The following is a 15,389-nucleotide window of genomic DNA, read 5'->3' as shown; positions in this document are numbered from 1 at the left end:
AAAAAAAAAAAAGAAAGAGAGAGAGAGAAAGAACGAAAGAGAAGGGAGGGAGGGAGGAAAGGAAGGAGGAAGGAAAGAAGGAAGGAAGGAAGGGAGAGAGACAGAGAAAAAGAAAGAGAAAGAAAGGAAAGAGGAGCACCTGGGTACCTCAGTCAGTTCAGCAGCCAACTAGAGTTCAGCTCAGGTCGTGATCTCAGGGTCCTGGGATTGAGCCTGGAGCGGGGCTCCGCACTCAGCAGGGCATCTGCTTGAGTTTCTCTCTCTCTCCCTCTACCCCTCCCCCCTTGCACGCATGTGCACTTGCTCTTGCTCTCTAATACATTAATTTAAAAAAGAAAAGAAAAAGGGGAACATCAAGAGAGTTCAAAGTCACAGAACCAAAATATGTTTCTTCACACTCTTAACTCTAGGGAACAAACTGATGGTTACCAGAATGAGGTGACTGGGAGTGGGGAGGGGAGTGGTGAGGGGGACTAGAGAGTGCGCTTGTCGTGATGAGCACTAGGTATTGTATGGAAGTGTTGAATCACTATGTTGTACACCTAAAATGAATATAACACTGCATGTTAACTGACTGGACTTTAGGGCACCTGGGTGGCTCAGTTGGGTGGACGACCGCCTTTGGCTCAGGTTATGATCCTGGAGTCCCAGGATCGAGTCCCTCACTGGGTTCCCTGCTCAGCGGGGAGTCTGCTTCTCCCTCTGACCCTCTCCCTTCTCGTGCTCTCACACTCTTTCTCTCTCAAGTAAATAAATAAAATCTTAAAAAAAAAAAAAAGAAAGAAAGAAAGAAATAGAAATAATGCACTTATGAGAGCTACTTTACTTCTATGAATTTTCAAGAATAACGATTAGGAAAAATTCTAACTATATACATTTAAAGTTTCAGATCTAAGGAAGTACTCTTATGAGATGAATTATTTCCTGCATGGACAGCTTACCCTTTTATAAAGGTGTGTACTCATCTAAAGTGCCTGCCTCTTTTTTTTTTTTTTTTAAGATTTTATTTTATTTATTTGACAGAGAGAGATCACAAGTAGACAGAGAGGCAGGCAGAGAGAGAGAGAGAGGGAAGCAGGCTCCCTGCTGAGCAGAGAGCCTGATGCGGGACTCGATCCCAGGACCCTGAGATCATGACCTGAGCCGAAGGCAGCGGCTTAACCCACTGAGCCACCCAGGTGCCCTAAAGTGCCTGCCTCTTCACTCTTTATCACATCACCTTTTTTAATTTCCTGCATGGCAGGGCACTTGGGTGGCTGAGTTGGCTAAGTATCTGACTCCTGTTTTCAGCTCAGATCATGATCTTAGGGTCATGATACTGAGCCCCATGCCGGGCTCTGCACTCAGCACAGAGTCAGCTTGGAATTCTTTCCCTCTTCCTCTCCATCCCACCCTGCATGCTCTCGTTCATGCTCGGGCGCATGCGTGCTCTCTCTCCTCTCTGTCAAATAAATAAATACAGGCTGCCTTCCTTGTCTGTTTTGTTCATAGTTATATTCCCAGGGCCTACAACAGTGCCTGGGTCAATAAATATCTGTTCTTTCTGATCATCTATGGGTCTGTTTATCTTTCTAGCTACCTATGGAGCCAGGATACAGTAGAACCAGATCAGGGGAGCTTCCTCCCAGCTCTTTAAAAGGATCAGTTTCTCAATTTCTGTATCTTAGTTTCAAAGAAGAGAAACAATCCATCATATTTTTGTGCTGTAATTTTAAGTAAAAAATCTTAACCAATTTTCAGTTTTATAATCTCAGATTTAAATTCCTTATATAGAAGTATCTAGGGCACCCGCGTGGCTCAGTCACTGAGCAACTGCCTTCTGCTCAGGGCATGATCCCAAGGTCCTGGGATCGAGCCCCATATTGGGCTCCCTGCTTGGCGGGAAGCCTTCTTCTCCTTCACCCACTCCCCGCTGCTTGTGTTCCCTTTCTCGCTGTCTTTCTCTCTGTGTCAAATAAATAAATAAAACCTTAAAAAAAGGAGAACCATGAGAGACTATGGACACTGAAAAACAACCTGGGGGTTTTGAAGGGGCAGTGGGTGGGAGGTTGGGGGAACCAGGTGGTGGGTACTGGGGAGGACACATATTGCATGGAGCACTGGGTGTGGTGCAAAAATCAATGAATACTGTTACACTGAAAAGAAATAAAAAAAAAAAAAACTTAAAAAAATATGAACACTTATCTTTATGACCAACATACTGTGCCCTTCATTCAGAGTGCCTCAGTGGCTCAGTTAGTTAACCAACTGCCTTTGGCTCAGGTCGTGATCCTGGAGTCCCAGAATGGAGTCTGGCATAGCCCTCCCTGCTCAGCAGGGAGTCTGCGTGTCCCTTTGATCCTCCCCCCTCATGTTCTCTCTGTGTCAAATAAAAAAAAAAAAATCTTAAAGAATTATTTCAAATGGAATATTAAATAACACTAAAAAATGTTCTCAACGTAAATAATTTTGTGGTTACGTGGCAGAATGCTCTCTTTTTTTTTTAATTAAATTTAAATTTTTACTATTTTCTTTTTTTTTTTTTTTTAAGTAGCTCTACACCCTATGTGCAGCTTGAACTCATGACCCCAAGATTGTGAGTCACACAGTCCACAATGACTGAGCCAGCCTGTATCCAGGAATGCTCTAATGGCGTACTAAAGAATACATAAATATCACTGGCTAAGATTTCAAAATGTATAGACTTACACACCTATGTTTTTAAGAGTTTTTAGTTATTTATTTTAGAGACTGAGTGAGGGGAGAGACAGAGGGAGAGGAAGAGAGAATCTCAAGCAGACTTCACGCTGAGCATGGAGCCCTCCCTGGGGCTCGAGGCATGACCCTTGAGGTTATAACCTGAGCTGAAATCAAGAGTTGCTGATTAACCAACTGAGCCACCCAGGTGCCCAACACACATATTTTTTTAAATCAGTTTTCTGAATACATTACGTATATTATTAAACTGGGTTGATTTATTTTATTTCAACCTAATAGTAATTTATTTAGGTAAGAGCTGTATTCTCTATGAGTACTAAGCACAGCATAAAAAAAAATGTATTTTTAAGGGGCGTCTGGGTGGGTCAGTGGGTTAAGCCTCTGCCTTTGGCTCAGGTCATGGTCTTAGGGTCCTGGGATTGAGCCCCACCTTGGGTTTGGAGATTACTTAAATAAATCTAAAGAAATAATAAAAATAGGGGCGCCTGGGGGTCTCAGTGGGTTACGCCTCTGCCTTCAGCTCGGGTCATGGTCTCAGGGTCTTGGGATCAAGCCCTGCATCGGGGTCTCCACTCAGCGGGGAGCATGCTTCTCCCCACCCCGCCACCTGCCTCTCTGCCTCTCTCTTGTGATCTCTCTCTCTGACAAATAAATAAATAAATAAAAATCTTTAAAAAACAAAACAAAACACTTAACAGGGACCACAAAAGGACTTCCCTTTTAAAAGGAGTTTGAAAACTAATAACATGTATATCCAAACATGTAAAATGTCAAATATTAAGACACCATGGACAACAACCTGTTCTATACTGACATGTCACCACTCTCTCCTACTGCTCCAGTGAAATAAAAGAGCAAAGTTAAACTCCAAAAGACACTAGAGTTGACAGAATTAAGGGTAGAAGCCTGAAGAACCATGGCAATACTAATTTAAATAACAGCTGTGCTAAGACACAAAATAAACTTAGTTGAAGCAGACTTGAAATTTCAGTTTTTCAACTCCCTAACTTCAACAGTCACCATCAACAAATTTAAGTTTTTGGGGCGTCTGGGTGGCTCAGTGGGTTAAGCCTCTGCCTTTGGCTCAGGTCATGATCCCAGGGTCCTGGGATCGAGCCCCGCATCGGGCTCTCTGCTCAGCAGGAAGCCTGCTTCCCCTCCTCTCTCTCTCTCTCTGCCTGCCTCTCTCCCTACTTGTGATCTCTCTCTTTGTCGAATAAATAAATAAAATCTTTAAAAAAAAAAAAATTTAAGTTTTAGGTATGCAAAATTACTTCACTCCTCTTACTTGATAAAAAGTCACAGAACTCATTGAAAAAACATCAAATTTTCCTGTTTAAGTGTTTACTAAAGAGATGAACTTAACTGTCATTGTAAATTATGCTGCAAACAAATTAAAATTAACTTCTTCCACACTTTTGATTAAAATATTTTTTTATGGGGCACCTGGGTGGCTCAAGGGTTTATAAAGCCTCTGCCTTTGGCTCAGGTCATGATCCCAAGGTCCGGGGTCGAGCCCCACATTGGGCTCCCTGCTCAGTGGGGAGCCTGCTTCCCCCTCTCTCAACCTGTGTCTCTGCCTACTTGTGATCTCTGTCAAATAAATAAGTAAAATCTTTTAAAAAATAAAAAAATTTAAAAAAATATATATATACATATACATATATGTGTGTGTATATATATATATATATATATATATATATATATATACTTTTTTTTTATGGGGACACCTGGGTGGCTTAGTCTGTTAAGTGTCTTCCTTCAGCTCAAGTCACGATCCCAGTGTCCTGGGATCTAGTCCCACATCAGGCTCCTTGATCATCAGGGAGCCTGCTTCTCCCTCCGCCTGCCACTCCCCCTGCTTGCGCACTCTCTCTCTCTGACAAATAAATAAAATCTTTAAAAAAAAATTTTAGGGGCGCCTGGGTGACTCAGTCATTAAGCATCTGCCCTCGGCTCAGGTCATGATCCCAGGGTCCTAGGATCAAGCCCCATGACAGCCTCCTTGCTCTGCAGGAAGCCTGCTTCTCCTTCTCCCACTCTCCCTGTTTGTGTTCCCTCTCTGGCTGGCTGTCTCTCTCTCTGTCAAATAAATAAAATCTTTTAAAAAATTAAAAATAAATTTAAAAAATAAAAAAACAGGGGCACCTGGGTGGCTCAGTGGGTTAAGCCTTTGCCTTCGGCTCAGGTCGTGATCTCAGGGTCCTGGGATAGAGCCCTGCATCAGGCTCACTGCTCAGCTGGGAGCCTGCTTCCCCTTCTCTCTCTGCCTGCCTCTCTGCCTACTTGTGATCTCTCTCTGTCAAATAAATAAATAAAATCTTTTAAAAAAATTTTTTTTTTAATTTTTAAAAAAGTGTTCTTAAACTCATTTGCCTTCTTATCAGAAAAGTTGTGGTATAAGAATCAGAACTCGTATAAACAAAAACCAAAAACACTAACATATCCTTCCCAAGAATAACATCTCTCTCCAGATCACTGTATAGACAGACTTATGTTTTTAAAAAATCACTGACTGACAGCACACCTGGGTGACTCAGTCATTAGGTGTCTCCTTTCAGCTGAGATCGAGATCCTGGGGTCCTGGGATGGCAGGGAGCCTGCTTCTCCGCTCTCCCACTGCTCCTGCTTGTGTTCCCTTGTGTTTCCTCTCTCTGTTAAATAAATATATAATATCTTAAAAAAAAAAAAATCACTGATTGAGGGGTGCCTGGCTGGCTCAGTCAGTAGAACATGCAACTCTTGATCTCAGGGTTGAGTTCTAGCCCCACATCCGATGGAGATTACCTAAAAAAAAAAATCTTGGGGGGAGGGAGAACCACTCTCCTGAAACTCATACTACACCTATGTTAACTAATTTGAATTTAAATAAAATATTGGAGGAAAAAAACCCACTGATTTACAAATAAATCATTCATAGATTCACAGGGCTTAGTCTGGATAGAGCAGACAGGCGGACGCTCACCCAACTGAGCGACCAAAAACAGTCTTCCCTGGCACCTGGGTGGCTCAGTTGGTTAAGCAGCTGCCTTCATCAGGTCATGATCCCAGGCTCCAGGGATCAGGGATCAAGCCCCACATTGGGCTCCCTGCTCAGCGGGGAGCCTGCTTTTCCCTCTGCCTCTGCCTGCCACTCCACCTACTTGTACGCTCTCTATGTCAAATAAGGAAGTAAAATCTTAAAAACTAGTAACTAAATAAATAATAAAATCAGCCTTCCTTTAGGTTGTTTTTAAAGACACAAAAATAGCAGACTCAAACCAAAAATTCAAATAAAAACAAAGAAAAAGGTAAAATATTCAAGATAAGTAACATCAGTAGAATATTTCCGATTTCTTGCTAAGAATTACTCTAAGTAAGAGATTATAGCACTTCACACCCCCTAAAACATTCTCACCATTTATATATCCTCCTCAAGTTCCACAAAGGTGCTCAGAATTTACTTTACACTTTCTGGTGATGGACAATTTCCAGGCTTTCAAGTACTTTTGCAGTAAATACCCTGAGGCACTTTTGCTATAATAGCAGACTCTTAGGCTCTGCATTAAAGGCCCCAATCGGAGCACTCCCAGAAAATTAAACACAGAATTCACTTGTGCATATTGGCCTAAGAAAGACTTAATTTCTGGAGACTGGGTAAAACTTGATTTATCATCTTACATAAAAAGTGATTAACAAGGTAGTTTTATGTTTGTGGTCTGGGAATTGGCTCATCTAGCATTTCATCAATGTTCTCTATTCTCAGGTCATGGCTCTTTGCCCAAAGATTTCATTATATATAATCTATAGACATATCTGAAAAAGTATAAAGAACAAAAACATTTAACATTTAAAGAGTCATATACTTAAGAAATTAATATCCAATCAGGTGCTTAGCAATTAGTCAGTTTTATTTTCTGATTCTGCAACCTGTAGCAGTTATTTTTCTTGTAGCAGTTATATTTTCTTGGCACGTGTGACCCTGGCCTTTTGCTATGTTCACATGGACCTACCAGAGTTTAAAGCTAGCAGGACCACTTCTTTTATCCAAGGTAATAAGTCATGCTGGGCCTGCTCCTCACCTGTGTATATATGTCTCTTCCTACTGCATCGACATACTGGTAAACGCCTGTATGAGGTTGAAGACACAGCATACCATCTCAAAAGTAGTACATGACCTCTAACAGTGCTAATAAACCACTGGAAACTGCAATCCCATCTTTAGATTTTTTTTTTTCAATCCCTCACTCCCTGAAGACTTGGAAATATTCTTGAAATAAAGTCAATGTTCTTTGGCAAGTGCAATGGCATTCCTTTGAGGCAAATGGATCACAAAATCAGAACTAAAAATCATCACTACAGTCAAGCTTAAAAAGGAGAATAAAAAGAACTATGTGACCTGGTACAAAGATATAAGTGACAAAATAAAGTTAAAATGGGAGTACTACTTAGGGTTAGGAAATGAGCTGCTAAACGTATCTCACGTCCTAATACCGTTTTTCTAGCATTTTTCAAAGAGAATATGTCACTGGTTCAATGATTTGTTATTTAGCTCCTTCAGTCACCATGTACTTAGCTAGGTGTACTAGATGCTCAGAAAACAAAGACGAACACTTCACCTGCATTAGATAACTTCCACAAAAATAATGCCAACACAGCCTGAAAGCTTAAATCCTGGACTGCCTCAAGAAGTCCAAGGCCTATCACTTGCACTCCAGACCTCCAAAACATTCACAGACCCGAGGTGAGGGCACCGAGGTCACTGCCCAGGTGTTAGCTAGGGTTTAAGGGCACCTGTAAAATGCAGTCTGAAAACGGTTGTCGACAGTCACCTACATCTCCCCAACCCGCCCCGCCCCCAGTCCTCTTCATAAATAAACAGAGGGTTTTTAAAGGGAACTGTCCAAGGTGACCACCTGACACGGAGAAACGCTTTGGTGTGTGGTATCAACAAAATAAAATTGCACGCTCTACTTACAGAGCGTTGCTATACAACATCTAAATGTTGACAAAGTGTCAACCAAGACACCAAAAAAACATAAAATAAAACCTCCTTCTCAACAGGGTTAAGACGTCACGAAGAAACTGACCGAAAGAGGGAGATCTCTAACTTCCCAAAGCAGCAACCCCCTGGAAAGGTACTGGAACCAGCGGAAGTTACATAGCCAGGACAGAAGTGTGTAAATGCCCCACCACATACACACCATGGTAAAAGTTTGAACCGCCGTCCGACTATCCTACGGTGGTCGGAAACTTCCCTAAACTACCACCGGCTACCGGCCACCCTTATAATCTCCGCCCTCAGCCAATCTCAGGTGCCCTCAGGCCAAGCTGAGGCTTCCTCCCCGGGCCTTGCCTCCTCATCTCCCTCCCTTCTCCTGGACACTCACCCGCCTGCCTCGGCTTCCGACGCCGGTCGGGGGTCCCGGGGACCTCACGGCCGCCGGGTCGGACCGGGGGGCTTCGGCCTCAGGCGCGCCCCCTCCCGGGCCGGGCCGCGATCCCCGGCCCCCCGCCCGCCCTCGGGCCCAGCCCCCGCCCTCTCCGCCAGCCGGCCCTCACCTCCTCGGCGTGCTTGCGCAGCGCCTTCTCCCGCTGGTACTGGGTGATGAGCTGCTCGTTGTCGTCCCGTAGCAGCTCCAGCTCCACCTGGTGCTCCTGTTCCTGCGCGAACACCGAGTCCAGGTTCTCCAGCACGGCCACCACCAGTGGCATCAGCTCCTTGACCACCTCCTCATCGTAGCGCCCGATGAGCCGCTCGAACTCGCGGTAGATGGAACCAGCCAGGCCGGACACCCGCTCCGACATCACGGCCCCGGAGCCGCCGGGCTCCTCCTGGTACACCACACCGTCCTCCAGCTCCATGGTGGCGGGCGGGCGGGCGGCCCGGGGCGTCGCCGGCTGAGAGGGTGTCACGGGCCCGCACGGGACGGGCCCGGCTGGGGCTTGGTCTGGGGTTGGGGCTGCGGCCGGCGGGGTGGGGGGTCCGGGCCCGAGGAAGGGAGGGGTGGGGTAAGCGCACTCAGCCCAACGGCCGCTGCACCAACTGCCGGGGCGGCAGGGCCGCGCGCGCCACACGTCACCCACGGGGCGGGACCCGCGCCGCGTCGGCCTGATGGGCGGGGCCCCGCGGGAGGCCGGGCGCGGCCGGAGGCGGGGCCATGCGTCATCTTGCGCCGGCGGAGGGGGCGCCGTGGCGTCAACACTCGGCGCCGAGCGGCCGACCCCTTCGCCAATGGGAAAGACGGCTGGAGGAGGGTGGCGAGAACTGTCAGACCCCGGCGGGGTTCGCAGGGCGGGTCCCAAAGGAAAGGGAGGGGTTCTGGAAGAGTGACTAGCCGTCCAGAATAGATAGCTAACATTTCTATTGCCTTTTTCAGCTCACAAAGGGATTTCTCATTTGTTCCTCCCGACAGGCGTGGTGTGGTAGACGTTTGGCCTCCGTTTCACGAACGGGGAAAGTAGGCCCAGAAAAGTTGTAGTTCACTCAAGGTCACCCAGCTAGAACGGGAAGGAGGCTGATCTGGAGCTCAAACCAGTTCAGATTAAGAATCTCGGGCTCAGGGGCGCCTGGGTGGCTCAGTGGGTTAAAGCCTCTGCCTTCGGCTCGGGTTATGATCCCAGGGTTCTGGGATCAAGCCCCACATCGGGCTCTCTGCTCAGCAGGGAGCCTGCTTCCCCGCACCACCCCCACACCTCGCTCTGCCTACTTGTGATCTCTGTCTGTCAAATAAATAAATAAAATCTTAAAAAAAAAAAAAGAATCTCGGGCTCAGAGAAAAGTGGGAAACAGAGGGAGAGGGAAAGCCACGTTAACTAAGACGAGGTCTCCCTAAGTGATAAGGTGGTCTCGACAGAACTGTTTGTGGATAAGGACAGTAAGGACAGCCTAAAAGAGTTAGTGCAGAGCATTCTGGTGAAGGATAAAACTAAAGCCACATCTTGCACTTTTCCAAACTGAGTTTCTGTGCTTCTCCCGTCCAGATTGGGAGGGTGGTATTTCCGGGCTCCAGCCACCCTACTTTCCTCTAGTCTCGAGGGGCGGAGCGGGGAAGTGAGTGGTTGGGGAGTACTGGAGGAAAGGGGTGGAGTCTCTGGGGTGAGTAAGTCCCATGATACGTGAGGTCTCCGCAGCCTGCGAGAGCATCACGTGTGGGGAATGACACAACACCCAAGCCTCGGGCGGACTGAGTCAAGGATCGCTTTCCGGTCTTCTTTAACCTCTGTAGACGGGACGGGAGACACTCCCAAAGATTCTCTCCGGGAGGCAGGTGACTCAGTCGTATTGAGGCCGGTCTCTTCAAAGCATAGGGAAGAGAAGGCAGGACTCGGATAAAGGAAGGTTTAGTGAGGGAGTACGCCACTCCCAGGATCAGACACCCTCGACTTGTTTACAAGTTCGAGTTTTTTCTACTGAGTATGAATGAGTCTCCCACAGCCTTCCAATCTGGACCCACCTGGAGACCCACAAAACCAGTATGGACGTTGGACAGAGGCCAACCTATAAACTCAGAAGGACAAAAATGAAAATATTAAGACTTAACAGCGGTCTGTATTGTCCCTCTTTCTCATCTCACTGCATACCCACCCTTATATTGTTTGTGTATATGTCTGGGTCAAGACTCTTGGTCTAGACTTTTCGTTCTTCCCTTCCTGAGGGCTGTCATTTAGACATATAGATAGATATAGATATAGATATAGATATAGATTCCGCACCCCCTCCCCGGAAGTCAGACGAGTAGGAGAACCTAGGGTAAGGCTGCATTTTGTCTTTGCACAATATTATCATACACATCAAAAAATTTAAGGGAGGGGTGCCTGGCTGGTTCAGTCAGTAGAGCAGGAGGCTGTTGATCTCTGGTTCTTGAGTTCCAGCCCCATGCTGGGCACAGATTACCTCTTCTTTAAGATTTTATTTATTTGTCAAAAAGAGGGAGAGATGGGGCGCCTGGGTGGCTCAGTGGGTTAAAGCCTCTGCTTTTGGCTCAGGTCATGATCCCAGAGTCCTGGGATTGAGCCCCACGTTGGGCTCTCTGCCGGGCAGGGAGCCTGCTTCCCCCTCTCTATCTTGCCTGCCTCCCTGTCTACTTGTGATCTCTGTCTGTCAAATAAATAAATAAAATCTTTTAAAAAAAGGAAAGAGTATAAGAGAGCACAAACGGGGGAGCAGCAGGCAGAGGGAGACGTATGCTTCTTTAGGTATAAATTCGATATAGAAAGACATGAAATATATATTTATGTCTTAATTTTAAGCTTCTGCTAGCTCTCAGAGGTCATATTTGTTTAAAATAAAATCCAGCCAAATATCCATCAGATGTTGAATAGATGAATAAAATATGGTATATGCATATCTTGGAATATTTAGCATTCAACAATAAGCAGAAATGAAGTGCATTTTACAATATAGATAGACCTTGAAAATACTATGCTAAGTAAAAGAAACCGGTCACGAAGGACCACATATGAAAGAACAGTGGCTGGGGCACCTGGGTGGCTCAGTTGGTTAAGCACCTGACTCTTGATTTTGGCTCAAGTAATTGTCTCCTAGCTGTGGTATCAGTCCCTGGGTCCAGATCTGTGCTCAATGGGGAGTCTGCGGGAGATTTTCCCCCTCTTCCTCTGCCCTTCTCCCCCTCAAATAAATTAAAAAAAAAAAGAAAGATCAGTGGTTGCCTTGAGCTGGCTGGGGTAATGAGGGAAAATGAATGATGCTAATGAGTATGAGGTTTCTTTTGGGGGTAATGAAAATGTTCTAAAATATATTTGTTGATAGTTACATGACTCTGAATATACTAAAAGTCATTGAGGGGGATCCCTGAGTGGTTCAGGTCATGATCCTGGGGTCCTGGGATCAAGGCTGGTGTGGGGCTCCCCACTCAACAGGAGTCAGCTTCTCCCTCTCCCTCTGCCCCTCCCCTTGCTCCTGCTTGCTCACTTGCTCTCTCTTTCTCAAATAATAAATTTTTTAAAAACCTTCAAAAGCCATTGAATTGTATACTTTAAAAAATTGAGTTGTGTTGTATGTGAATTATATTTCAGTAAAGCTGTTAAATAAAAATTTATGGTTACAGTGACTTTATAGTTAGCTCAATAGAAGCATACAACCATGTGATAAAGTGGAAAGAAAAAGATTTTATTTATTTATTAGAGAGAGAGAGAGAGCACGCACACATGGGCAGGGGGTGAGGTGGGGGTGTGGTGGGGGTGTGGTCAGGAGAGGGAGAAGTAGGCCCTCCACTGAGCAAGGTGCCCAAAGCAGGGCTGAGTCCCAGGACCCTGGGATCATGACCCCAGCTGAAGGCAGATGCTTAACCAACTCAGCCACCCAAACACCTTTTTTTTTTTTTTTTTTAATTTAAGCAGGCTCCACAGCCTGTATGGAACCAACATAGGGCTTGAACTCACAACCCTGAGATCAAGACCTGAGCTGAAATCAAGAGTTGGATGCTCAACCGACTGAGCCACCCAGGCACCCCTCTTGCAATTGTAAAATCCTATGATTCTCAGGGAGGGGAAAAAATAATAATAAAATAAAGTAACATAAAATAAAACCCTATGATTCTTGTTTGTAGGTGGGAGTGAAAGACAGGAGAGAAGGCCTTAAGATTTAGTCCCGTTAGGGGCACCTGGGTGGCTCAGTGGTTTAAAGCCTCTGCCTTCGGCTCAGGTCATGATCCCAGGATCCTGGGATCGAGCCCCACATTGGGCTCTCTGCTTGGCAGGGAGCCTGCTTCCCCCTCTCTCTCTCTCTCTGCCTGCCTCTCTGCCTACTTGTGATCTCTCTGTCAAATAAATAAAATATTAAAAAAAAAAAAAAAAAAAGATTTAGTCCCGTTAGGGGCACCTGGGTGGCTCAGTGGGTTAAGCCTCTGCCTTTGGCTGGGGTCATGATCTCAGGGTCCTGGGATTAAGCCCTGCATCAGGCTCAATGCTCAGCAGGGAGCCTGCTTCCCCCTCACTGCCTGCCTCTCTGCCTATTTTGATTGCTGCCCGTCAAATAAATAAATAAAATCTTAAAAAAAAAAATTTGGTACCGTTAGTCAATGTTACATTAATTGCGTAGACAGTAATCCTACCTCCTATACTTGACCACCTGGATAAATTTCCAGCACCCACTAGGGCTGCGATTATTGTTAAAGACTAAGAGTCATTCAGGAAAACAGGTCATGTTATGGACTTTAGAGTAAATGTTTATTCTTGATTCCTAAAAGGAAGGAAATTCCATTTTAAGAGATTATTCGGCCTTACAAAAATAGTGAGGACACTAATGGGGGCAGCAGAGGGGAGGAGTTGATGGAGGCAGGAAGGGAGGTGTTTCTTCCCAAGCACAATAACTATAATCACGGGAAGACTGAAATTACTAGTCCTGTTGTTTGTCTAGCCTTCTCGAACTTTTATGGTTATTTCTAAGTGAATCAATTTCTCTGCTTTCACAAACTATATTTTCCCATAGGTAGAGAGAGGGTCTCTGAAAGAGGAAAAGAAAAGAAGGCTCCTAGTTCCCAAGGCCTTCCACCTATTGCAGTGTGAAATGACAAATAGTCACAAACTAGATCACAAACCAGAAAGTCCTTGAGGACACAGTCTTGCTGTGGAATTCAGAGTTCTTGGAAAGTTCCAGAGGACTTTTCTCAGCCCTCGTTTTTCCTTCGAAATCCTTTTTAAGGGGTGCCTGGGTGGCTCAGTGGGTTAAGCCTCTGCCTTCGGCTCAGGTCATGATCTCAGGGTCCTGGAATCAAGCCCCGTGTCGGGCTCTCTGCTCAGCGGGAAGCCTGCTTCCCCCACTTTCTCTGCCTGCCTCTCTGCCTACTTGTGATCTCTGTCTGTCAAATAAATAAAAAATATTTTTTAAAAAATCCTTTTTAAGGTGTCAGCATAAGATGGATAAATCTGTCCAGGTTGTAGTTGCAAGAAGGTCTCCAGGCAAGTGCTATTACATTCAACACCCCCACTTGGAACTCTGGACTAGCAGAAATTACCTCTAAAATGAGGAAGCTGGGGTACCTGCCTGGCTCAGTTAGTGGAGCATTCAACTCTTAATCTCAGGGTCCTGGACTTGAGCCCCACTTTAGGCCTAGAGCTTATTTAAAAAAAAATAAAAAAGAAGGGGGTGGGGGATGGGTGAACCTGGTAGTGGGTGGAGCACTGGGTGTTGTACATAAACAATGAATCTTGGAACACTGCATCAAAAACTAATGATGTATTTTATGGTGACTAATAATAAATAATAAAAATTTAAAAAATAAATAAAAATTTTTAAAAATTAAAAAATAAAAAGTAGGGGCACCCAGGTAGCTCAGTTGGTTAAGCATCTGCCTTCAGCTCAGGTCCTGATCCCAGGATCCTGGGATAGAGCCCTGCCTTGGGGCTCCCTGCCCACTGAAAAGCCTGCTTCTCTCTCTTCCTCTGCCCCCCACCCCCGCTAGTGTTCTCTCTCTCTCTTTCTCTCTGACTTTCTCCCTCTCTCTGTTATGAATAAATGAAATCTTCAAATAAATTAAAATAAAATGAGGAGGCAGAATATATGTCTGAAGCAAGAATCCCAGTACACAAGGCTGTTTTTAATGGGTCCAAGGAATATCGGTCATATTTGTATTAAGCGCTATTTTTTTCTCCACTTCCTTCTGACTTGGGTTAAGGGAAACAAGAGGCTCATTGCCCACCTCAGCATACTTTTTACACATAGAGCTGAAGTTCACTCTGGGAGTAAAAGATTTTGGTTTTTTTTTTTAAGATTTTACTTATTTATTTGACAGACAGAGATCACAAGTAGGCAGAGGCAGGCAGAGAGAGAGGGAAGCAGGCTCCCTGCTAGGCAGAGAGCCTGATGCAGGGCTTGATCCCAGGACCCTGGGATCATGACCTGAGCCCAAGGCAGAGGCTTAACCCACTGAGCCACCCAGGCACCCCAAAGATATATTTTTTTTAAGACTTGATTTATTTATTTGTCAGAGAGAGAGCAGGAGCAGGGAAGAGGGACAGAGGGAGAAGCAGAGCCCGGCTGAACAGGAAGCCTGAATCCAGACTTGATCCCAGGACCCTGGGATTATGACCTGAGTCAAAGGCAGATGCTTAACCCACTGAGCCACCCAGGCATCCCAAAAGATATATTTTTAAAATAGCAAGTTGGAGGGCACCTGGGTAGCTCAGTGGGTTAAGCCTCTGCCTTCAGCTCAGGTCATGATCTCAGGGTCCTGGGATCGAGCCCCATATCGGGCTTCCTGCCCAGCGGGGAGCCTGCTTTCCCCCCTCTCTGTCTGCCTCTCTTCCTAATTATAATCCCTCCTGCTGTCAAATAAATAAATATATTAAAAAAAAAATAAAATAAAATAGCAAGTTAGGGGCACCTGGGTGGCTCAGTGGGTTAAAGCCTCTGCCTTCAGCTCGGGTCATGATCCAGGGTCCTGGGATCAAGCCCCATATGCTTGTGCCTCTGCTCAGCAGGGGCCCTGCTTCCTCCTCTCTCTCTGCCTGCCTCTCTGCCTACTTGTGATCTCTGTCTGTCAAATAAATAAAATCTTCAAAAAAAAAATTGGTTGGATTTTCCCTCCGATTACAGACACATGCAGACTCACTATAGAATATTTGCTAAATACAAAGAAAATTAAAATCACCCATAGAGTCCCATCTTCCAGATGTCACATAGTTAACATTTGACAATCTGTAGAGTGATCCAGGAAGTCTTCATTGTCCTTGGGGAGAAGAGTCAAGTA

The 15,389-nt window shown here is 45.4% G+C and overlaps 1 protein-coding gene across 4 annotated transcripts in view; it reads right to left on the bottom strand.

The window, feature by feature from the left end:
• The window catches only part of LOC111151228 (sperm associated antigen 9), a 137,240-nt gene extending 128,664 nt beyond the window's left edge, over window positions 1–8,576 (bottom strand). For all 4 annotated transcript variants that reach the window (XM_022509027.1, XM_022509029.1, XM_022509026.1 and 1 more), the window contains exon 1: window positions 8,239–8,576. In XM_022509027.1, coding sequence (XP_022364735.1) covers window positions 8,239–8,541 — 303 coding nt within the window. In that variant the 5' untranslated portion in view covers window positions 8,542–8,576. The remainder of the gene's footprint in view (window positions 1–8,238) is intronic.
• Between the last annotated feature and the right edge of the window lie 6,813 nt (window positions 8,577–15,389).

Source organism: Enhydra lutris, unplaced genomic scaffold (assembly GCF_002288905.1).
Source record: "Enhydra lutris kenyoni isolate GAN:26980312 unplaced genomic scaffold, ASM228890v2 scaffoldscaffold26, whole genome shotgun sequence".
NCBI lineage: Eukaryota > Metazoa > Chordata > Mammalia > Carnivora > Mustelidae > Enhydra > Enhydra lutris.
The sequence above is the reverse complement of the archived record's forward strand: the minus strand, read 5'-3'. Positions and strand labels throughout refer to the sequence as shown.